Genomic DNA, 23312 nt, shown 5'->3' with positions numbered 1-23312 from the left:
AAGTTTTTGAAGTCTGAGCCGTAAGCTCAGGCTACCAACCCCTGTTTCTGTTCTCGACGCCAGCTGGAAGTAGGAGCTGCAGTCTTACTGGTGCTTTCTCCTTCGCTGTTTCATTTTTCATCTGTCACGGAAAGGAAATTGCAGTGCTGAAGGAACAGTTGCAGAAACGTGACTGTGGAAGGTTTCTCAAGGGGGAGATGAGCATAATGTTTAAATAGTTTGGGGTAGGATCTTGGGAGTCCAGCAGAACATGGGATCAGGGAACCTCAAAAAGTAGAAAAATAGATTCCTGCCCCAAGACTGGTGTGTCAGAGAGCGTCTCCCATGTGCAAAGCAGACCTGTTTGAATATGACCCCGCTTGTGGCGTCGGCTAAAATTTGAGGCAGGCGGTGACTTTCTGATGGCGGAGAAAACGAGTGCCTGCTCGCCAAAATGGATGCGGTTTGACCTGCGTTCGAGGAGGAAGAGACCACAGGGAAGAGCAGGGTGAGGGGAAGGTGATGAGATGAACACCTCTGGAAGCCTTCATGGCCGCGACATGGCGGCCCAGGCGTGAGGCGCTTCAGGCCTGCGCCTCGGCCGGACCTCGATCGCCGCGAACCCGGGGCAGCAAAAGGGCCCGTTGAAGAAGTTCTAATTAGTGTTGCGAGGAGTTAATTAACGAAGCGGGGCGGGGAGCGGGGAGCTAACGCCGCTTCCCGAACCCGGCCTGGGGAAACGGCCCCGTGAGGGGAGGGAGGAAGCGCGCGCGCGCCGGTTGGCGCCTCACGGCGGCGGCGGGAAGCGCGCGGCCGGGCCCCGCCCCTCCGGCCGTTGAGGGGCGGAGCGGAGCGGAGCGGGCGGAGGCGCCGCTGGAGCGGAGCCCGGGGGCGGGAGGGGGAGCGGCGGCGGCAGGAGGAGGAGGAGGAGGAGGAGGGAAGAGGCAGCAGCGGTAGCAGCAGCAGCAGCATGGCGGCCGGGCGCGAGCGGCTGAGCGCGCCGCCGCCTCCTCCGCCGCCTCCTCCTGCCGCCGCTCCCCAGCCGGAGCTCGCGGGCCCGCTGCCCAAATAGCCGCCCTGCCCCGGTCCTGCCCCGCCCGGAGAGCGCCCGGCCATGGAGCTCGCCAAGCCGGCCTTCCCCGCGCTGCCGCAGGCCAAAGAGGACTCGGAGGTGAGCGACGCTGGGGGGGGACGAAGACTTGCCGGGGGCCGCCGCTCTGGCCCCGCCTGAGGAGAACCGCCCCCCCCCGGCTGTGGGGCCCTGTCCCCCCGCTGACACACACCACACACACCCCCCCCGCCTCGGTGGGGTGTCTCCCACTCACCCCTGGCCGCGGGGTCCCCGCTGAGATCCCGGCGCAGGCCTCGCTGGGTCCCCACCGAGGCGCAGAGCCGTCTTCTCCCCCCCACTTCCCCTCCCCGTACCGGTGACACCCCGGTCCGCAGGCCCCGCTGCCGGGCTCTGTGCCACCCGCCCCCCCGAGACCACCGGCCCCATCCTCCGGCCCTGCCGTCTCCATTGCTCTCGTAGAGCCCCTTCCCTCCCGCATCGCCCCTTTCGGGTGCCCCCGGCCTTTCCCGCCCGCTCCCGGGGCTGTTAGCCAGCTCTGCCAGCTGAAGAGAGGGTGCTTGCTTTCACAGAACCACCACCCCCACCCCCCCCCCCCCCCCCGCTTTATCTCCCCGCTCCCTTGGCTTTTCCCCTCTGAGAGCGGCCCCCACTCACCTTGCCGGCTCTGCTGTCCCCCCTTCTGTGCTTCAGGGGGGTCACAGCCTCCCTGTTAGCCGCCCTTTTGCTTTCCCCTGCCTGTTCCCCATCCCTTTATATGGTCACCAGTCCTGTCGTCCATCTGCTGCTGCCTGCCTGCTTGCCCTTTTTTTTTTGTACATGCAGAAAGGTAACGAGCTGCTAGTAGTGAGTACCTGCGTGTCCCCTTCCACACAGTAACTCTTAGATACTCAAGAAACAATTTGGCGCTCCGGTGAGTCTCTTGGGGAGGCATTTTTACGGTTTGCCAAGGCTTCTCTGCAAACTAAGACAGGTGGCAATATCTGCTAAGACTAAACTGCACCCTGCGTGGTGTCAGGAGGAGCCGGGCCAGTGTGGTGTCTGATTTCTGAGCTTGGCTTAGCTTCTGACTTCTGACCCTGGATACTGGTGGTGTGTTTTTATGTGTCACGACCAGCCCTAAGTGTCCTGCTTTGATAGTGTCAGATACTTAATGCAGAATGTCGCAGTGTTCGTGCAGGAAGTTGATAGTATCTGAACTCTTCAGATGTCTACAGATTGTTGCATGTTTCATAACATCAGCATTTATTTCTGTTTTAATGGAGTTATTGTTGAATGCTGTTATTGTGGCAAGCTACCTGAAATACGGAAGTTACTGCGTTTTTTTCTTTTTTGGTTCTGTTGTCAAGATTTAATGCCCTCTTCACTTCAGAGCTTTGGAGGTGTTTACAAGTCATCTTGTTTTCAGAAAGCTGTTATCAGTTTGTATCTGAACACAAATCATATACCACCCTGTGAGGTTTATAATTTGTTTGCTTTTAAATATCTTTTCTTTTTGGAGAAACCAATCATATTATCTACAGCTACTTCTGAAAATGGTTAACTAAATTAGCCTGGATGGCTTTTTGAACCTGTTTATAACTAGAATGGGTGAAAAAGAGTGTGTGGTTAAAATAGTTTTAAAAACAGAGGTCACTGCCAGTCTTAACAACTCTTAGCTGAGGAAAACCTGAAATTATAATATGGTGTCCTTCAGAGTAGATTTTATTTTTTGCTTTTTTTTCATGCTCTTATCTCTCAGTATTATAACGTACAGAATGTTAGAACTTCACATGCTGCAAGACTGTAGTGGAGAATTTCAAGGACTCTTTTTTTAAAGACTGTAAGTTAATTCTTTTCCAGCATCTCACATTTGTGTCTGACCTGATCTAAATACATTATAGTTGGAGTATTGGGGGGGAAACAGGAAAGTTAAAGCCAGTGTGAGAATGTCAGAGTTCTTGTGGAGCTAACTTGTTAAACAAAGCGTAAGAGCTTTTTTCCAGCATAAAAACCTTCAGCCCAATCCTTAACAAGATGCTTTGGAAAAGCAAACTAAGGAAACTAAAATCATTCTGCCCACAAAATGTAGTTATTCATGGAAAGCTGAAGATCATCTCTTGTGTATTGCAGCGAGGAGGTTCTTTAATGAGCAGTACTGTCTAATACTATTTCAGGAAGTTGGTTATGTATGGTTTAATGCTTTCTTGGTAGATCTGCTGATTTCAGATTACTGGGGGGGAAGGGGAGGAGGGAGAATTTGGGGAATCCCTGGTTTACTTCCTGATGTAGGCCACTCAAGAGTAAGCACAACTTTGTGGTCATCTTAAGGCAATCTAACTGCTACCCCTCAGCAACCTTCTCCTGGCTGACACTAGTAACCATGTGACAGCTTAAATAATAATATTAAAAAAAAAAAAAAGCCAAATCAGTGAGCTGATCTGGTTGATTGCACAGCTTCACGCTCCCTAGTGCTGGCACAAGGAGAAGTCAGAGAGTGGGCAAGGCTATCTGCTGAGGGGGTGACAGCAGCCTGTGGCTGGATTGATTTAGGCAGACTGCAGACATGTACTCTAGATAAAGAGGTCACTTTTCTGGCCTGTAGATTGTTTGCAATGTCCCTAATCCATATGTAGTATTACAAATTGCTGGATTTTTAAACTACTTGGTTATTGGTTCTTTTTGGAACTTGTGAAATGCCACGTTAAGAAACGCTGGTGATATTTACCAGTTGGAAAGAGTTGTGCTGTCTTTGCATTCCCAATCTGATACCATCTCAGTGACTGACGGACCAGAATTTCATTCCTCTGAGTACTCTTAGCGACATGTGTCACTCCTTTTTTTTTTTTCTTTTTTTTTCCCCTCCTGCAGTCTGTGTGTACTTAAAGCTCATTCCGGTGGTGAAACCGTATTTGTTATAGGTCAAGCACAGACAGGTATTCGCCAGCGCCTGCCCCGCTTCGGTACGAGCGTGTGTCAGTGCTGGCTTGTTGTGATTTCTCTAGTCCATGCTCGTGTGCTGGCTGCAGTCTGGGTGAATTGTCCAGTTCTGCAAGATGAGCTGATGAAGGCTGGGATAAACCAGCTTCGTGGCAGTTAAAAGCTTTTTCACAGGTCCTTATGCCATGGGAGTGTGTTCTACTTTTCATCTTTGGATGTTCAACATGTAACTCGCCATTCTTGCAAAGTTTTTCTGGTATATGCCATGAATGTCTGTAAACTGAACGTTGTTCTTCTGCAGATTGGCGATACTGAACATGTCAAAGTCTTATGAGTAATAGCGATGGTACATTTCTAAGTTTAGACTTACATGTCTCTTTCTAAAATTGGCACATTTTCCAAGATGAGGTCTCGAACTTCCTTACATTTGAGAAGTGCTGTGTTTTGTTTGGGTTCCCCCGCCCCCCCAGTATGAACATGTATGGCTAAGAGTTGGGTTAATAACAATTAGTGCATCTGGTATATTAGTACTAGAGACAGCTTAGCACTTCTGGAAAGATGGTAAATAAGGACTGGAATAATTCAAGGAATTTAGGGGAAATTATTTTCCCATTAAATTTGAAACAAACCAGAGAACAGCACTAGGATATGTGTAATGGGAACACAGCAATAATTACCAGTTCGTTTCTTTGTTAAAACATTAGCATATTTGCTTGCAAGCAGGCTGAGTAAACTAGTATTCATGATGCGTTTAGAATTTTTTTTAGGACTCTCCATGGTTTTTGTAATGGAATTATCAGCTTATTGACTAAACAGTCATATTTGCCTTTTTATTATGCGTAAAAACTGAGCTCTCTTTAGCACATAATTTTTTTGGAAGAAATTTACATTTCTTGACAGCTATATTTAGTCTGAAATGCTAATGTATTTTTGACTGCTTTTTTTAAACTGTGCAGTAGTTCAGTCCATCTGAAGGTGGAACAAATTTCTTAAACTTTTTTACTTACTTTGGATAGGAAACACAAATAACCCCCTTAAACATAGTGATTCTCCTCCTCTGCAGACTTCAAAATAAGTAGGAAGCCTGTATTATTTTATTTTACCTGCCCACAGAACAGAGCAAAAGAAATTTGAAACAAATGCTATGATATACTGGGAAATGTAAATCAGGTGACAGATTTTGATTGTAGCTCTGTAGGATACTATCAGACTACTTTGCATATATCAAAAGTGCACTGTGGCAGCTGAAGTTGAGCAGTCTTGTCAGTCGTGATTAACTTATGCCTTGCATCCGTGGGAAGTCTGTTGAAGTGCACAGGCATCCACACAGACGTGAAGGTGGCTCACAACTGGAGCAGTTTGTAGAACTGGGGACTTAAAGCATTTATTTTTTTTATCTAAATGAGGATTGTGAAGAGACCTGTGTGTTCCTTGGCTGTCTCAGTATGGCCCAACTCACAAGGCTGTAGTTAAAACAAACAAAAAAACTCCCAAACCAAAAAACCAAAGGCCATGAAAAAGTACATACTTACATACTTGCACCATTATAAACAATTCTGATAATCTGAATACAATTTTTCCTTTACTAGTAAAGCTTTGTTCGTTAGTGCTCATTCTACAGATTCTTTGTAAAAAACATGAATCATCACGACCTTTTATTGTAGTGGGTAGAAATGCTGTGGGGTGAATGCAGGAGAAATACTACTAGAAAAAAATGCAGATGAGTGTCAGCTTCTGTGCAAGTCTACTTAAAAAGAAAATAATACAAGAAGTGTGGTAGTCCTGCCACTTGTCTATGTGCTTCATATAAGCTGAAGAATTCTTCCTCCACTGCTTTAATAAAAGCTGGTGCTGACAATCCTGTGTGCTAATTGGTATTTAACAAGCTAGTAGAGGTATATTTTGGACCAGTGTTAGAGTGGGACAAATAAGAAACATTTGTTTCTCACCTGTATTATGTTTCTACTTTCCATTTAGTTGCCTTAGTCTACCTTTTATCCTTTTCTGTGGCGGTTTCCCCCTGCTAAAATAACCTTAATTTTCCTGTTGAATGCTTCTTCCTTTCTCCATGTGCTCCGTCCTTCCCACCTGCTATTGTTTTTCCTCTCCACCTTCCTGCTTTTGAACTCCTTTGTATTTTCCAAACCAAAAATGTCTGTACGATGAGGACTTCCCATTGTCTGAGTACTCTTTACAAATACACAGAAAACACCGTTAAACACCGCTTCCCAGCCCATGTTTACTAGTGTTGAGACTGACCGAAGTGGGATCTGTGACTGAGGGGGGGGACTTGCCATTACAGCAAAGCCCATCTAATAGCTGGCTTTGCTAAAAAGTGGCTTTACGTGTCCTGCCAACCGTCCAGTGTTGTCACCGTTTTTGTCCCAATGCTTATCTGACCTGTGGTGACCTGGAGCAGGGAGCTTACTCGGTAGACAACCAGCTTTGCTAAAAAAGCTGTTAGTTTTGGGCCATTATAGCTTCCTAGGTGTAGGATTAAACAACTGGGCAAGGGTGGGAATGTAAGCTCAGCCTTTAACCAGCCTCTGCTTTGGGTTAGCAGTACTGTCAAAGCCTTTCTTAACCTTGTTAATATAGCTCTGTTCTTGGTGGCATGCCCGCATCCTGACGGAACAAAAAGACCATGTTTCGTTTTTTTATATTTTATATACTTGCACTAGGACTTCTACCTGAAAAAAAAAATTATATATATCTATATTTTTAGCCCTGAAGTGGTCAGGCAGTTGGACTAAGTGATCGTTGTAGGTCCCTTCCAACTGAAATAATTCTATTTTTCATATATATATATATAAAAATGCTTCCAGCTGGAATAACTGTCCAAGAACATGAAGCATGACTGAAACTAATGACACAGCCTTTCATTTTGTTCTTGCTTGTAGTAATTTTGAGACCCTTAAAGTAGCGTGCTTCACAGTGATGGACATGACAGCTTTCAGTAAAATATTTTTCTTGAATATGTTTTCAGTACTTCATTTAATTTGTCTTGTTTTCTTATTAAAAGATAGCAAATGAGTATGCTCTATTACTACCTCAGTATTTCATGATTTCTTTTGACAATTGTTTGTTCCGTTTTACAAAGGCCAAAGCTCTATTTTTGTGCAGGTCTTTAATGATAATGTCCCCCTCCTCCCCTTTTCTTGGACTATATCAGCTGGGAGTTTTTTTCAAAATACCATCTAGAATACTTTCAAAACCACGATATGTTCTAATTTCATTGTGTAAATTAGAATTAAAACTGCCTCAGAATTAAGCATAAAGCTTTTGTGTCAAGGTAATCATTAAGGGATCAGGACCCATCCACAATCCAAGCTGTAGCCTGCTGAGGGGGGGTGATAGGGGTGTTGGCAGTTAATATAATCATGCCCTCTGACTGTTCTGATATAACACTGTAATTTTAATTTCCTGTACAGAACAGTACAAAGTTATAAGGAGGAGATCAGCTCGCCAGAGCAGATGAAGGAATTGAAGCAGGTCAGCAGAATGTGCGGCTGTCACTGCCGTAACAGTTGTCTTCAGCTTTGATTTCACAACTTGTGGAAGAACGTTGCACCAGGTTTGCAGGAGAGACTTCTGAGTGTTATAGCTTATATGAATATTCCACTAGACAGGGAAGCAAATTTAGGCAAGAGGATTCTGACAGCTCTAGATTTTTGAGGTACATGAGGAACGATCAATCATGCAGAAGCTTTGCTGTGATGAATGGCGATGGGAAGAGAAAGCTGTACAGAGGGGTAAGCGATGCTATCAATCAACAACAAAAGAGCTGTCCGAGCATTGGAAAAGGGTCGGAAGCCTGGAGTGGTCAGGAAGGTTTTACTGGGACTTGTGTGCAGCTTTTCAAAAGGACTTGAGTAACAGTCTTGAAAGCAAGGGGAGACATTGCAGATGGTGGCTGATGCCCGGTGATGCTGAGCAGATAAGGGACAGCAGCTACAATCTAGAAAAGATATTTCTTGGTATTGGATTCTTCTTCTTTAAACTACTGATCTGATTTATTTTACTGGTGTTTTTTTTTAGCACCTTTGAGAGCTTCTTCCTTCATCTGGGGCAGTCTGTGGTTTGCAGGCTTTGCTAATTATAAGGCAGCAGGAGTTTAACCATAATAATGAAAGTGCAGTACTGCAGATTGCCTTTCAACCAAAGCTGAGCTTTGGCAAAGACTGACTAGGATATACCTTTTATATGTGAAAATTAGATGGATCTTCAGACTTAAACTGTCAGTTAAGGACCAGTTGAGCAGTCATATATCCATTTCACTACATTCCTTCCGGTGAGGCATATGCAGATTGCACGAGGTATGTTGTGGTGCTGTCTTCAAAAAACCACAGTCTTTGCTTTTGTGCAGATCTTGAGCATAGACAATTCTCAGTGTCAGAGCTGTTAAACTAATTAAAAAAATTAATTATATGAATTTTATATTAAGTCCTAGCCAAGTCACTCTTTCAGGAAAAAGTCCACGTGTACATGCATTTGCACATGTCGATGTGAGGTGTCGGGGGTTTTTGCCATTAAACTGTTCCTCTAGAGAAAAGCTATAGCTATGGCAAAATATTGATGAAATAACCATAACTGTTGGCAGAGTAATTCTTGATGTAGTTTGATTATTGGTTACCAAGAAGCTCTTTGTAGTGTAGAGAAGTCTTGCCTATTCATAAATATCTTCAATTTATTCCAGCTAGGGATTGGCTGTAGATGGGGGCGGGAGGGCTCGGACATGTGCTTTATTCCCTTTTCTCTTGCTACTCGCTCTGTTCTGGGGCAGTAGTTGAAGTGCTTTAGATAGTCCCTGGCCTTTCATCTGTGCGAATACAATGTACAGCTGATAACATGCTGTGAACACCCTCAGCAAAACAGCTGAGGAGTCTCTTAAACTTATCTGTCAGTGGATCACAGTCTAGTCTGGGAAGATCTGTCCCAGGTGAGTGGCTCCTCTTTAAAACTTTGGAGTTGTGGGCGTTATTTTTTGTTTACCTTCTCTTTACTTTTGTGTCTTGTGAGTATTGAAGATCATGTCTTCCAGTGAGTTGTTGCTTATTCTGTAGAAGCTACCAAATACTTAGCAGCAAGGAGTGCTGTTAATCTATCCAGCTCTGGCATCATCAGTTGTTTTCCTAGCAAAATTCTTGTATTTGGTCTGATAAAAAGAAACTTGCAGTTGTTATTTGTCTGCTGGGTGCTTCAGACAGTGGAAAACACATCTGATGAATGAATGCCTTAAAACGAGACCTCTGCTTGGGTTCAGTCTACATTAATAGATTACTTTTTTACATAATTTTGCATAATATTTGAATAATCTTGCATTGTTAGTTCTAAAAGCCTTGAAGGGCTGTCAGGAAATCGCCAGAATCACTCTTTAAGTAGTTCATGTACTTGTGTAAAGAAAACATTTAATCTGAGACATCATCTTTCAGATATTTAGTTTTCAGACTCAATCCCATTGGAAACTGTACCTTTCTGGCTTCTTGAAGAGCACTGAAGACTAATGTCTGGAGCCAGTACTGACATTTTGTTCTTGTTCAGAACATCTGTGGCATCTGTTGTCTTTTGGGTTTTGGTTTCCTTTGGACTGTATATTGCTAAATTCTTGCCTACTTATTTTGCACAGTGTACAGCTGTCGGGACTAACTCAATTTCCTGCCTCTAATGCATTTGGAAGAAATATTTATAATGTATTGTTAAGTCCCCTTGACCAAAGTAGTGATGAATTTGTGTTTTCATTATGCTCTACATTAAGACTTTTAAATTCTATGAGTATCTAAATAGAGTAATAAACCCACTTAAGTGCTTGTATACCCCTGGAGTGAAGCCTTTTCAGAGTTTATTTCTCATAATACTGTTTTTTATGCTTGGACAAAACCGGTGTTTTCTTTTTGGTGAATGAATTATGCTTTCATATGCGCAGTGAGACAATGGGATTATGCTAAAACACTCTTAGGTCAAGCTTCAAAGGATATGGTTCTGTAAATATCCTTTGTCACAGAATTTCTACTACCAGGAGCTTTTGTTATTATAGCTGCAACGTACAGAAGTAACTTAGCTTACCTCTGTGTCTTTAGCAAAGACCATTTCAGTTTATTTTATTTCCCTGTTCGTACTACCATTTTAGGTAGTATTCAAAGAATTGTTTTGAGTGGCTTAATGTTTGTTTGCTTTCTCAGAAATGCTGTCCCAGATTCAATTCAAGTGGTTTCCAGAATAACTTTACTGATACTAAAATCCTTTCTAATTCCACTGCCAAGAGCTAGCAAAACCTCTCTGGGTAACTGTGTGTGTTTGGGGGAAGCACTGGATTTTTCTTGTGTGGCTTAATAAAAAGGAGGTTAATGCAAAATTGATGCTACCGGTACAACTGCAGGTGGACAGTAATGCAGTTTAAGGTCCTGGATCTGTCTTGATATAATCCTGATCTCACTTCAGAGGTTGAATATTTAGAGTTTAACTTTCTCATAGTTTTGAGGAGATTGGAACATCAACAAGAACGACATATGGCAAAGTTTTTTCTTAGCTGCCGGTGTGTGTGGAGCAACCAACAAAGTTATGTAAATAAATGTATGCAGTCTTATTTGATTTGATATGTTTGACTATTTCCCTTTTATTTTTTTTTTTTCTCCAGCTGGTAACTGTGATCTCAGATACAACTCCTTCGTGTGTCAGGGTCAAAGAATGAGTAAGAGCCTGTTAATAGAGGACAGTGGGAGTTGTAAAGAAGGAAAGCCAGGAATAGCGTCTGCCTGAGCACTTTTCTGTTCAGCTTTGGCAGCTCTGTAAAATGGAGCAAAGGATGAAAATGTTGATGCTGGCATTTGCTCTGGGCAGTTCTGATAGATTGGGTTGGATGATAGTAAATAGTCATCTGGGAAAGGGTGGTTCCCAAGTGGTGAACCTTCACAAACTTGTGGGTCTGAGATTTGTGGAAGGGTGCGATGTGCTGGATGTAAATTAATGTCTCCTTGGGGCTGAACGCAAGCGTATGCGTTCACTAGGCAAGGATCCTTCCCAGTTTAACTGTTGAGGATGGGGAAAAGTGGAGATTCACTTTAATGGCTTGCTGTGTTCATGGAGAACATAAGCTTCCAGAATTGTTAAAGCTAAATCATGAATATTCAAAACAGAGTTAGTTTGAATATAGTAGGTGAGGCATTGTGGATTTTAAGGGAGTTACCTGCTATACTTGTTATCTTCTGTTTTTTCAGTGGCTGTAGGAATGTACCAAAGGAGGTTTTTTGTACCAGTCAAAGAGGTTTTTTTGCTTCTGTGGCTAGTACAGAATGTTCTAAAGCTTTTTTCCTTTTTTTTTTTTTTTCCCCTCCCCACTCTAGAGGGAGGTTTCCAAGCAGAAAGCTGAGGTGTGGATGTATAACACACCAGCTATTCTGCACAGCTTCATTACTGATATAGAGTACTTGAGGTTTCTTCACATTAGCTTTCAAAATAGTTTTCCTTGCACTCGAGTGTTGCTGGTATCCCTGTGGAGAGTTACCAGTAAGTGTAAGCAGTGTGCCTGTTGCAGAACTGGTAGCTTATTCAATCTGTGGAAAATAGGTTTTGATTCTTTTACACAAAATCTCTGTCTGAATTTATTTTTCTCTCTATCTGCCTATATAATTATTTTTTGTTTTATTTTAAGGATTGGACCTATCCCATGAGGAGAGAGATGCAGGTATGACACACTTTCATTTACCATTTGAGTCAAAACCCGTAGTGCATTCAGTAGGAAAAAGAGTGCCCTACAGAAGTGCTGATATCAAAATCAGTCTTTAGGGGTAAAGTGTCAGGCAGCACCATGGGAGAGGTGTGTGAGGATTGCCAGCTTGTTAGAAAAAAAAAAAAAGTTAAAGTTATTCTGGATTGTGCAGGTGTGCTTGGACCTCTGTTGTGCAAGTACTAAAAAAAAAAAAATAAAATAATGTCCTTTTCAGAATCCCCATAATATTTTATTTTTGTCTTAAGAGATGGTTGTTAAAAATGTATTGGAGCTTTGCTTTTTAACTTAAATTCGGCTGGAAGTGTCCTCAAGTAGGATGGACAATTAAAATTTTCCTATGGTGGTGTCAGCTGAATCCTTGCACAAGATAAGATCTACAGACCTACATGTCTTTATTGGTGGGGAGATAAATAGTTAAAAATTGGTATTTTCCTACTACTAGGACAAAGCTAGAAGACTTACCATGCGTGTATCTTTTTCCATCAGAGTGATTTGGAATTACTTACAAGACACAATTATATACAAAGTTAGAGTTCCCTTCATTTGATCTGGGGCAGGGTAAGATGCAGTAATCAAACTGGAACTTAGTCCAAATAAAGGACTTGATTCCTGTTCCAAAACAAGATCTCCTGCACAAAGATCATGTTTCTTTTATTTTGCCAAACCAATTTTTTTTTCCCCTTGTCCTGTTATAAATGACACTTGGTAACACACCTCTCACTAATATGTAAATTACTTGTTTCCATGGCCATAGTCTAGTTGAGTGCAATGTATTATTTCAGATAATTTTGAGTTGGTATTAAATGTCTGTTCTTCTGCCTCCTAGGAAATTTTACCTGGGTTATTTTTAGGCCCGTATTCTTCAGCTATGAAAAGCAAGGTATGATTTTCAGAATAGTGTTTCATAAGGAAACTTTGCTGTGGTGCTTTGATTTGTTACTGTGAGAATATGTTCAAATGTTATCTGTTTAAGTGTAAATTTGCTTGCAATCCTGAACTGGAATGTGAAAGATGCCAGAGAAGTAATAGGTGGTGCTTTTGTGGGAGGGTCCTTGTAGCCTGCAGGATTATCTGACTGGGGCTGGTGTCGATGCCTCCCCTCTGCAGAGTGACTGAACTACTGCCTCAGGCACGAGAGTTGACATGAGACTGCGTTGTCCTTAACAATCTTGTGAGCTAAAGGGTTACTTTAGGAGAAAAATTAAAAAAGAGCCCCGATTTTAAATTTTTTCGTGTGGCTTGAAGTTCTGCATACGTTTGTGCGCGTGCACACACTCTCAGTTCAGCTAGTCAGCTTTACCTACTCCTTACAAACCAGAGAAAAGTGCAAGTTTGAAGTGACTTGTGCACTAATTACAGCGAGCATTCATGTGTGAGCTTTTTGTATTAAAATTGAGTCTTAGAGTTAAGCTTGAATAGAATTTTTCTTAGAAAAAAGTAAACCATTTGAGATGCGCATGTTACCGATCAGGCAATCTGTTTCCTTTGCTAAAGTGTTGCCGCACAAATCGGCCTGGGAACTCACCTGTACAGTAAAATAAAGTGACTTGCATCTACAAGAAGGTCAAGCAGTGCTAAGACAAAGCTTCTATGTGCAGACTTACAGTTTAAACGATTTTCCTTTCAATGGTTTGATTCCAGCAAGAATCCAATGCTAGCTGAAAATTACTGCATCGTGTAGGGACTTGCAATTTGAGGCAAAGTGGAAGGTGGGCAGGGATAAACAAGCTCATTTAGTGCTGCCTTTACTGCCTGTTCTTTTTATCATCATTAGGAATGCTTTTGCTTGCAGGTCCTACTGGTTGTGTTTTGTCTCTGAAAGACAAAATTTTTCACTCTATGCTTTGAGTATAAGAAAACTAGCTCTTGATTTTCCTTGAGGACATGATATAGCCCTACTGTATATTTAAGCATAGCTTTGCTTTTTATTACTGTGTAACAGATGGATTCTGTCATTTAAAAAAAAATGTTCTTTTTCTTTTCCACAGCTACCTATACTTCAGAAACATGGAATAACCCATGTAATATGCATACGGCAAAACATTGAAGCAAATTTTATTAAACCAAACTTCCAACAGTTATTTAGGTGAGAAACGATGATAACATGAAGACCTGCAAATGATGAAAGGTCTTACTTTTAAGAAACTTAATTCTGTATTAACAAAATCTTTTTGTGTTAGTGTTCTTCCCAAATATTTTCACACTCAGAACTGTATGAAAAATGTGCTAAGGTGTAGAAAGACTCTTTAAATCCAAACTGTGAAGTGTTTTCATCCTGCTAAACTCTAGGCATTGGCAAGTCTGCAAATGAGAAGTATCTGTTAGTTTGCAGTAGCAGTCTTCAGTTTTCAAGTTGTTGGTTCTAAGTACCATTTGTCCTGCTAATAAAACATTTGAGGTAACTTAATCAGAATATGTGTACCTCTGAAAGTTGCATAGAGCCCCAGAAAAGAACCCTGGCTCATATTTTACAACCTGCTGGGGAGCCTGTGAGTATGTAGCGTACTGCTTTCAAATAAAGTTGTGTCACCTGTAGCAGAGTGCTCGTGCGTTTCTGCCACTCCGAGAGGGGATTTTGTCAGGGGATGTTGGAGAAGGTTCCTCACTTTCTTCCTCATAAGGACAGCTCCAGAGGTTGCTTGATTGTCCCAAGTTCTGGAGCTCAGACCAGAAAGTAGAGCCGGGAGGGTAGTTGCTGGCTTCCTTCTGCAGGTTTGAGTATTGTAGTGGGGTTGAATCAGCTCTACATGTGCCAGTGGTGGCAACTCGGTATTACTGTGTACTCATAGCAACTGTTTTCATTGTAGGTATTTAGTCTTGGATATTGCAGATAATCCAGTTGAGAATATAATACGATTTTTCCCTATGGTAAGTATTTGTGTGTTAATGAGAACAGATGGGGAATGGAGTTGCCCAGCAAGAGTTTTCTGAACTAACAGATACCAGTTTCAAATTTGGGATACCCAGCCTGAGGCACCTGAAAGGGCTGTGAACTCTTAAGTGACTTTATTATTGCCACTTTAGTAAGTGTAATTAACTCCTTTTTTCAAGTATAGAAACTGAGGCAGAGTTGTATCTTCTTATGATCTTAAAGGAAAAAAAAAAGTCTCAAAGAATTCAGGTCATGGGAGAAGAGAATGCTGGAGAACTTGGCCTGTAGGAAACATAGTTTTTGAGACCAAGAATATTTACATCTCTTGTATCAAATACTAAAACAAATCCAACAGAAAATAGTAACTAGTTGATGTAATGAAGTTTTACAGTATCGTGAAATGCGTTTACTGTAGAGGAATTAAAAAGTAGCTTTAAGTTAAACAGTAACCATTACATACTGACCTTTGGAAATAGAATAAACTGGTAGTTTTGAGCCATGATTTTGTATCAACAGAGCAAAAGCATTTTGTTCCTTCCCCTACCCACCCCCCCCCCAAAAAAACCCCAACCCAAACCCCCACCAAAAATCTCTTCTCTCTTCCCTGTGTATGACAGAGGCGGTCATATTTTTGCAGAACAAGGCAGCAGATCACTTGATGGCCTGCAGCTTTTCTAATGTATAACACCATTTGATCAAACAACATTCTCTGCAAATCTCGCAGTTACTGACACCTTAGTAGCTCTGTGTTGGTATATTTTTAAGAGTCTAGTCTGAGTTTTCCCTACAATAAATTATCTAGCTTTTGCTTTTCATCTCATCAGCTGTTTCAACCTGGTACTACATCACATCTCACCTTATAGATCAATTAGACCTACTTTAATTAGTGATAATATCATTGGAGAACTTCTAGGAAGACAGAGTCAGTACAGTGGTCTGGGCCAGATTGCTGTTGATGCATGTGGGTTTTAGTTTGTGGGGTTTTTGGATAATTTTTTACCCCCCCAACTGTTAAGCAAAGATGTTTGGAAGTTACTTTTTAGTATAGTGACTTAACATGTGACATAATGATTGTAAAAGACACACATAGTGGATTTTTATACATTTGTTTCTGGCCTTGCACTAGGTTTTCATGGAAAATTTTATGGATAGTTAAAAGTACAAAAGAAATATAAATGTCCAGTTGAAATGATGTCTAAGTTTGTATGATGAGTGCATTATTGCATTATTGTCACTGTATATAAAGACTTACATAATTGTCACTTATTGTCACTGTATATAAAGATACAAAAATTGTACCAAATTTAAATGCAAGTAGCAGTAACATCCAAACATCTAAAATAATCTGAAACTTTGAGTCTTGTAATTTTTTTCCTTTTTAGACTAAAGAATTTATTGATGGAAGTTTACAAAGTGGAGGTAAAATCATATTAACTTTTTTTCCTTCATTGTTGTTAAAGCTCTAAAACTAACTTAGTGGTATGTATTAGAGGTTCTTAAGTATGAGGTTTTCTTAAATTTGGGGTTTTATTGTGCTTGACTTGAACAAGTTCAGAGTGAAGTGGTCTTCTTTCTTTTTGCCTCTGATGGGAAAACAAACCTCTTTGTATATCTGGGGGGTTTTTTTACCACTTTAAACACAGCTGTGTTCTGTGCATGAGGTTTTTTGCCCCCTCTGTAATGTAGGGCCTTAAATCTGCATTGTGGTCCTGGAATCCAGATTCTGTTACTCAAAATCCTCAGAGGAATGGGAATCCATGCTTCTGCATCCCAGGGCAGTCACGGACAGAGTGTAGGTAGTAATCTAGAGTGAAGACACACTTCTTAGGATGTACCTTTCTACTGTGTAGTTCTCCATACCAAGGAAAAAAATACATTTCAAAGAATTTTCTTCAGTCTGTACAAGTATGGTTGGTTGTGGTGTTTTTTTTTTTTCCTTCCCAGGAAAAGTTCTTGTCCATGGAAATGCAGGGATTTCTAGAAGGTAGGAAACCATTCATCCTGCTTATTAATTTTTTTAAACAATGGAAATATATTTTATTTTTTTTTAAATTTCTTTTCAGTGCTGCCTTAGTTATTGCATACATAATGGAAACATTTGGGGTGAAGTACAGGTAAGAACAGAGCGCGGTCATGTAGTTAACTCCTTGTCTGAAAAGGTTGAAGTGAGAGTACTTTAGTACAGAGAAGTAGCCTGATACGTCTGTAGGTGTTCATTTTTGTAATTCAAGTGGTGTAAGTGAATAATAATTCTGGAGGGAACACAAACAGTTGTGTATTGTTGCCTACTGAGATTGAAGACTACATGGGGCAGATTATTCCATTTCACTTTGCTGCAGGTTTGTTTACATCCTTTCTTTAAGCAGAAGTAGGTACCTGCTGCTAATGGAAACGGGCTACCAGCCTGCAGATTGATGGCTGCCTTTAAAACTGTAGGAGAGGCCCCAAGAGGCTGTTCTGAGCTGTGTGTTGAAAACAGACCAGCAAGCTGAAGACTGGGGGTGGGAAAATCATATTTTACAACTACTGCTTCCTCTTCGGCCCAAACAATTTCAGTCCTGCAAACCAGTTCTGAGGAGTCTTTAGAGGTCATGTATTTCCTAAGAACTGATAATCAGAAGGAACACTCCTGAAATCAGAGACTTTTGTCATAGTCTGTTTTCCACTGAAGTATTTTATCTCTCTCCTTCTCTTTTTAAGGGATGCATTTACTTACGTTCAAGAAAGAAGATTCTGTATTAATCCTAATGCTGGATTTGTCCATCAACTTCAGGTGACTTTTTATTTTTCTGGCTGTAACTCAGAATCTATTTGATGAATCATCTTCCTGCAAAACAGCTGTTTGTACTTAGGCATAACATTTACTGTAAAAGTATGCTTCAAGTAAATGTCAGAAGCTATAGTAGAGCTTGGGAGGAAGATGAGTGGGTACCCTAGTTCATTAGACTTAAGCTTTAGACAAAGCAAATCCAGGAGGAATAAAAATCCTGGTTTGTGCAGTGATTAAGAGGCTCTGAAACAGCTTAATTGGCAGTGAAGGAAACTGCGAAGTGAATATTGTGGCACGCAGCAGTGATGCTTCTTGACACTTGGATTTGTAGGTGAAGTTCACAAGTCTGAAACGGCAAATGGTGGTATCATGAGGTTGCTTTATCATATTCCAGGAGTCCGCTGGGTGGGTAAATGCCAGGACAGTATGTTGAAACAGATTTGCAGTGTCTCTGTTATTGCTTGGGTGGCTGGCAGCAAGATGATTATCTCCTGAGTTTTTTTGGGGGTTTTTGTACTTTTAAAGGAACTCCTGTGAGGAGTTCTTGTGTAGCACTGGAGGTGTGACAGGCCCCTAGAACGCAACTTCAAGGCCATGTATGGTTTGTCCTTGGGACAAATCTCTGAAGCTACCGTATTCAAAGTCAGGTTTGTTTCTGCTGTCTCAGTTGCCTTCTGGGAGCAACAGTGAGTTCTCTGAACATTCTCACAGAATTTTTTTATGAAAGTTACTTTCTTCCTTAAAGCCAGTTTGTGCCATCCTTTAAGTTTTCTTTTGCTCTGTCTTCCTGACAGTTTTTGTCATTCACATCAAAGCAACAAAGAACTCTCCTCTAAAATCTCTGCCTTACTATAAGATACTCTGTCCTAGTGAAGTCTCTGAATTAATCCTTCTCATCCTTACAAAGCATTATGCCAAATCAATAGCAAGATGTATTATTCAACTTTTTCAGGAATATGAAGCCATCTATCTAGCAAAATTAACCATCCAGATGATGTCACCACTGCAGTTGGAGAGATCCCTCTCAGTTCCACCTGGAACTACAGGTCAGAAGCCTCTCCTGGGGGGTGTGATGCTGCCTGTCCTACCTGGTGTTGCAGGGTGACTTTGGCACTCCCTGAGTAAACCTCTAGTGGCAGTGAATCTCAGACTTTTGGGAGGGGGATGGCTGCAGTTGGTGTACAAGCTGTGGTCAAACTTCAGTCTGCAGTACTGAAATATTCTGGTTTGTGGCTGAACTTCCCTGCCATGTGGGAGAAGGGCCCTGCCTCAAAATCCCAAACCCCCGGCTGCCCTACAGGAATCAAGAGTGGTGGGTTGAAAGCAGCCAGTGTTCATGACATAATTGCTGCCCTTAATTTTAAGGCAGTTGATCTGAAAAAAAAAAAAGTTTTCTGTGCCTTTGAACAGATAATAGCGGATTAGGGCATGTAAAAAATGTTTCCTTAATCATATAGACGTGTGCCAGTAGCAACCCCTGCTAAAGGTTAGGGAAAATGGAGCTTGGGGGGAGATGTGAAAGGAGTGTGAAAAAGGGTGGATTCTAGGAAATTTCTCTTCCCTGTGGAGAAGTGTGAGGGAAGAAGAGTGCTGTCAGCAACCGGCTATCCGAAAGCTGAAGGTCTTCAAGGGGCAGAGTCCCTGCCAGAAGACACCAGCAACTGCCCTGCAGTCCTCCTCGGAGCTGCCTGTTGTTAGCGCTGCTCTCAGATGTGTCCTCCTTCCTCTTGCCTTTTCCAGGAAGTTTAAAGCGAATGCATGAAGAGGATGAAGAACTCGGAACCATGCAAGTGGCAGCAGCACAGAATGGATGAGATCCGAGGGCAAGCACTGTTTGTATTGTGAATTCCTGCCAAGAAAGGTGAAGCAAACTAGGGAAAAAGAACTAATAATGCAAAATGAACACAGACATAGCTTCTTCTCAATTAAATGTTGCTTTCAGATGTAAATCTGCCTCTGCAACACACTAAGCATCATTTTTAAGATGTTGGACTTCTTGAATGAATAGATGGCACTGATTGTTTTACTCCTTTTTTACACTTTACAGTTTTATTCTAAACCAAGATTTTTGGACTTGCAAAGAGGTATTATTGCAATAATGCACTTTTCATACTTGAAATTTCTTTATTTGTATGATATAAAGTTATTACTTTAAACAAAATGCAAGTTGGGGGGATTTGTTTATAAAGTTATTTGTGTAATTTATAACAAGAGACTTTAGTAAAGAAAAAGTTTGCTAAAACTTCACCTTGTTCTCAGTGTATATTATGGTCATGCTTGTAGAAATGTGCTTTATGAACTGCACTACTGGCAACTGAGCAACAGCAGTGATCTGAGCAGTATTTAACTCTGCCTTGTTATAAAACCTCTTATATACTGAGGGACCGGAACTCAGAGCAATTTAAGACAAAATACTGTTCTAAAAATCTCTCTGTTTATGCAAGTTAAACAGAGTACTGATTAATCACTTAATAAAATACTCATGTGCTGAATTAATACAGAGGGCAGCTACCAATTGTACACAGAAGACTGAATTCTTTTAGCCAGCATTAAGATGCTGCTTGTTAAATTAGTTATAGGCTGATTTAAGTTGAACGAGCCAGTACAGTCTGTCTACTAGAAATAGTGCATCTTTGAACTGGTATTGAAGGAATAGTTCCCTTTGTGAGACAATAATTGCATCATTTGAGGTAAAAATTGGGTTGGTGTTTGAAAACTGAGGCCCAAAGCACTGGCTGTAATAGTATCAAGACCTAAAGGATTCACCTCAGCTCTTGTAAAGCGTTAGAGACAATTAAGGCCACGCACTTACCAGTGCTTTAACGTTTTCAAACTGGGAATTGCTGAGGTGGTTCGAGCAGCTTTAACTCTTCTCCCTTCTCAGATAACCTCGGGTTGTGCAAGTGCAGTTTCAGTTCTGCATCTCTGCTTTATTTGCCAATCGGTCAGTTGCATAAAAGATAGGAATGAAACGATGGCTCCTTCGGAGTACGGTGGTGACCGAGCACACTGCAAAGCTGTTAGAAAAACTTGTGTATTTGGGAAATCTGGGCTTGTAGTTAGACTCTATTTTAACAGAGAAGAGGTAAGAGCTGAATCAATCTTTGGGCCCCTCACTCCAAAAAGGCCATTGAATGACTCGAGTGAGTCCAGAGAAGGGCAACGGAGCTGGTGCAGGGTCTGGAGCACAGGTGTGATGGGGAGCGGCTGAGGGAACTGGGGGGGTTTAGTCTGGAGAAGAGGAGGCTGAGGGGAGACCTCATGGCCCTCTACAACTCCCTGAAAGGAGGGTGCAGAGAGGGGGGATGAGCCTCTTGAACCAAGGAACAAGTGCCAGGACAAGAGGGAATGGCCTCAAGCTGCGCCAGGGCAGGGTCAGACTGGCTCTTAGGAAGTATTTCTTTGCAGAAGGGGTTGTTGGGCGTTGGAATGGGCTGCCCAGGGCAGGGGGGGAGTCCCCATCCCTGGAGGGGTTGAAGAGTCGGGTTGACCCAGCGCTGAGGGATCTGGTGGAGTTGGGAACGGTCAGTGTGAGGTTCATGGTTGGACTGGAGGATCTTCAAGGGCTTTTCCAACTGAGGTGATTCTGTGCATATAAGACACCCAGGGCTCTGGGCATCCAGCATCTCCCTGTACTCTGATGTGGCCAATGTCCTCTGTTGGCCTCAGAATGAGTGACGTGTGCTGACTCTCAGGGCAGATATTTTTGAATTTGAAGGCCTGAAGCTCAACAGCGAAGCCATTTTGTACTGTGAGGATCTCTTCCGATGCTGCCTTTTGCTGGAGAATCCTCCAGCACCTTGTTTGCTTTGCAGGAGCCTGTTTACTTTGTAGGAGTTCTGCCTTGCTTTGTGTATTCAAGGCAAGTTGACCACGCCTGGGACTTGTTGATCTTTGCTTAGTCACTGTTCCTCCGCCTCGTCTTGCAGCCCTTCCAGAGCAACTCAGAGCTCTTGGCCTCTCAAGGCTCTTACAAGTAGCAGATTTTGGTTTGAAAACTGCTTGGGTTAAAGCATGCTGCTAGAACAGCTGTTGGTGGCACCTGGGGAGGAAATCCTGCAGGAAGTCAGGGCTTTTAGCTGAGCCAGGACACTGGGGTGAGGCTTTCCAGCCTAATAACATCTTTTCGTGTGGAATGTGGATGCTGTGGAGTGCTGCACATGGGGAGGGTTCAGCAGCACTTTCTCTTTGCTGTCTGTCTGTCTTCTACCACCTACATCAGTGATGGTGCTGTGCAAATTCTTCAGAAAAAAAGCCTTTAAGAAAGGTATGATTAATTAGGAAACTTTCAGCTTGGAAAGGGGAAGCGTTGCTGTTACCTCCTTAAGCAGCACAAGTTGTCCGTGTGGTCATAGGGTTTATTATGTGCTGTTAACTGACTCTCTCTACAGGAATGTGTCTGGGGCTGTTGGGAAATACAGGCTCTGATGGTTCACCCCCCACCCCATGAGGTTACCGCAGGGTTTGGGGGTGTCTGTCTGTCTTGCACAGCTCACCAAACGCTGCCAGCTCACAGCTTCTGAGGAAACATGGCTGGGAACCAGAACTTCTGCATCAAATTGCTTTCTGTTGCAGCTCCCTTGGGAAGGGGTAGAGATGAAACACAGCTGGAAGAACACTCTTGCTTCATCAAACTTATCTCCTGCCAGAGAGGCTGGTTGATGTGGAGTCTGGTTCTGTTACCTCATTGGGGTCCTGGGGCTTCCCTGGGGACCCTCTTTCACAAACTAACAAGCTTCATGACTAAAGATTTTCCACCAATCTGATTTTTTTTTCAGGCCATTACGCCCTGCTGATGCCTTCTACAGTCATTCTGGTCCATCTGCCTCACAGATAACATCCTCTCAGATCCTGAGGGATTGTGAGATTAGTTTTCCTCATATCTATTATTAAGCCTTTTATTTAAAACTTGACATTTGTCTCAATTAGCTTATTGCCAGTAGGTATTTCAATTAGTTTGCTTTCCGGGTTAAACCAAAGGTGGGAAATGGTGGCAGGGATCCCTCGCTGTGGCCTTAGAGTAGCAGTAGAGGTGGAATTTTTCTCCCTTCACCGGGTCCCAGATCTTTGGGGATCCACAGCTGGATGTTAAGGTGCCTGCATTCCCTTCCCAGCTTCAGGGAAGCAGAGTGAAGGAGCTGGAGAGCTGTTACCTCCTCCTTGGGATTTCAGCTTTTGGGTAACATTAAACCTCTGGAGAAGCTAGTAGTTTTGAGAGGGTTGATTTCTGACACAATCCTTGGTGCTGTTGTTCCCTGGGAGGTCTTGCTAGTTCCTCTTGAGCCAGTTGTACTGTAGCTAAATTATCAGGGCTGCTTCATTTTAACGGTGGTATTTTCATACCACCTGTTGCTGTGAAATGCTGTTATTTGTGGCATTTTCCTGCTTCCTGTGACAACTTAAAACATGTCTTATGAGGAGCAGCTGAGAGAACTGGGGGGGTTTAGTCTGGAGAAGAGGAGGCTGAGGGGAGACCTCATGGCCCTCTACAACTCCCTGAAAGGAGGGTGCAGAGACGGGGGATGAGTCTCTTGAGCCAAGGAACAAGCGCCAGGACAAGAGGGAATGGCCTCAAGCTGCGCCAGGGCAGGGTCAGACTGGCTCTTAGGAAGGATTTCTTTGCAGAAGGGGTTGTTGGGCGTTGGAATGGGCTGCCCAGGGCAGGGGGGGAGTCCCCATCCCTGGAGGGGTTGAGGAGTCGGGTTGACCCAGCGCTGAGGGATCTGGTGGAGTTGAGAACGGTCAGTGTGAGGTTCATGGTTGGACTGGAGGAGCTTCAAGGTCTTTTCCAACCGAGGTGATTCTGTGTGATTCTGTACTAGGTGTTCATCCAGCCAGCTGGGGTACACCTGAAACCCCAGAGGTGGTTGTCAGTCAGTCTGGGCAGTACCGGCAATTTGCAGGCACAGTCAGCGCTCAGGGTGTTTGCAGGCACAGTCAGTGCTCTGGGTGTTTGCCAGCTGACACCCAGAACCCT

At 42.8% G+C, this 23312-nt stretch overlaps 1 protein-coding gene across 2 annotated transcripts; it reads left to right on the top strand.

Annotated features, from left to right (window-relative positions):
• The first annotated feature begins 885 nt into the window (after window positions 1-885).
• STYX (serine/threonine/tyrosine interacting protein) lies at window positions 886-19582 on the top strand. 2 transcript variants are annotated; one of them, XM_074869188.1, is made up of 11 exons: window positions 886-1150; window positions 11616-11648; window positions 12520-12573; window positions 13682-13779; window positions 14501-14561; window positions 15948-15984; window positions 16510-16549; window positions 16629-16679; window positions 17266-17338; window positions 18288-18381; window positions 19076-19582. In XM_074869188.1, exons 1-11 carry the CDS (start codon window positions 1094-1096, stop codon window positions 19147-19149), a joined length of 672 nt encoding a protein of 223 aa, XP_074725289.1. In that variant the 5' UTR covers window positions 886-1093; the 3' UTR covers window positions 19150-19582. The 2 variants fall into 2 exon arrangements, with proteins under 2 accessions (XP_074725289.1, XP_074725290.1); XM_074869189.1 differs by lacking the exon at window positions 16629-16679.
• Window positions 19583-23312: the final 3730 nt, after the last annotated feature.

Source organism: Strix uralensis, chromosome 4 (genome assembly GCF_047716275.1).
Source record: "Strix uralensis isolate ZFMK-TIS-50842 chromosome 4, bStrUra1, whole genome shotgun sequence".
Classification (NCBI taxonomy): Eukaryota; Metazoa; Chordata; class Aves; order Strigiformes; family Strigidae; genus Strix; species Strix uralensis.
Note: the sequence above shows the minus strand (reverse complement) of the source record. Positions and strands in the feature narration are given on the sequence as shown.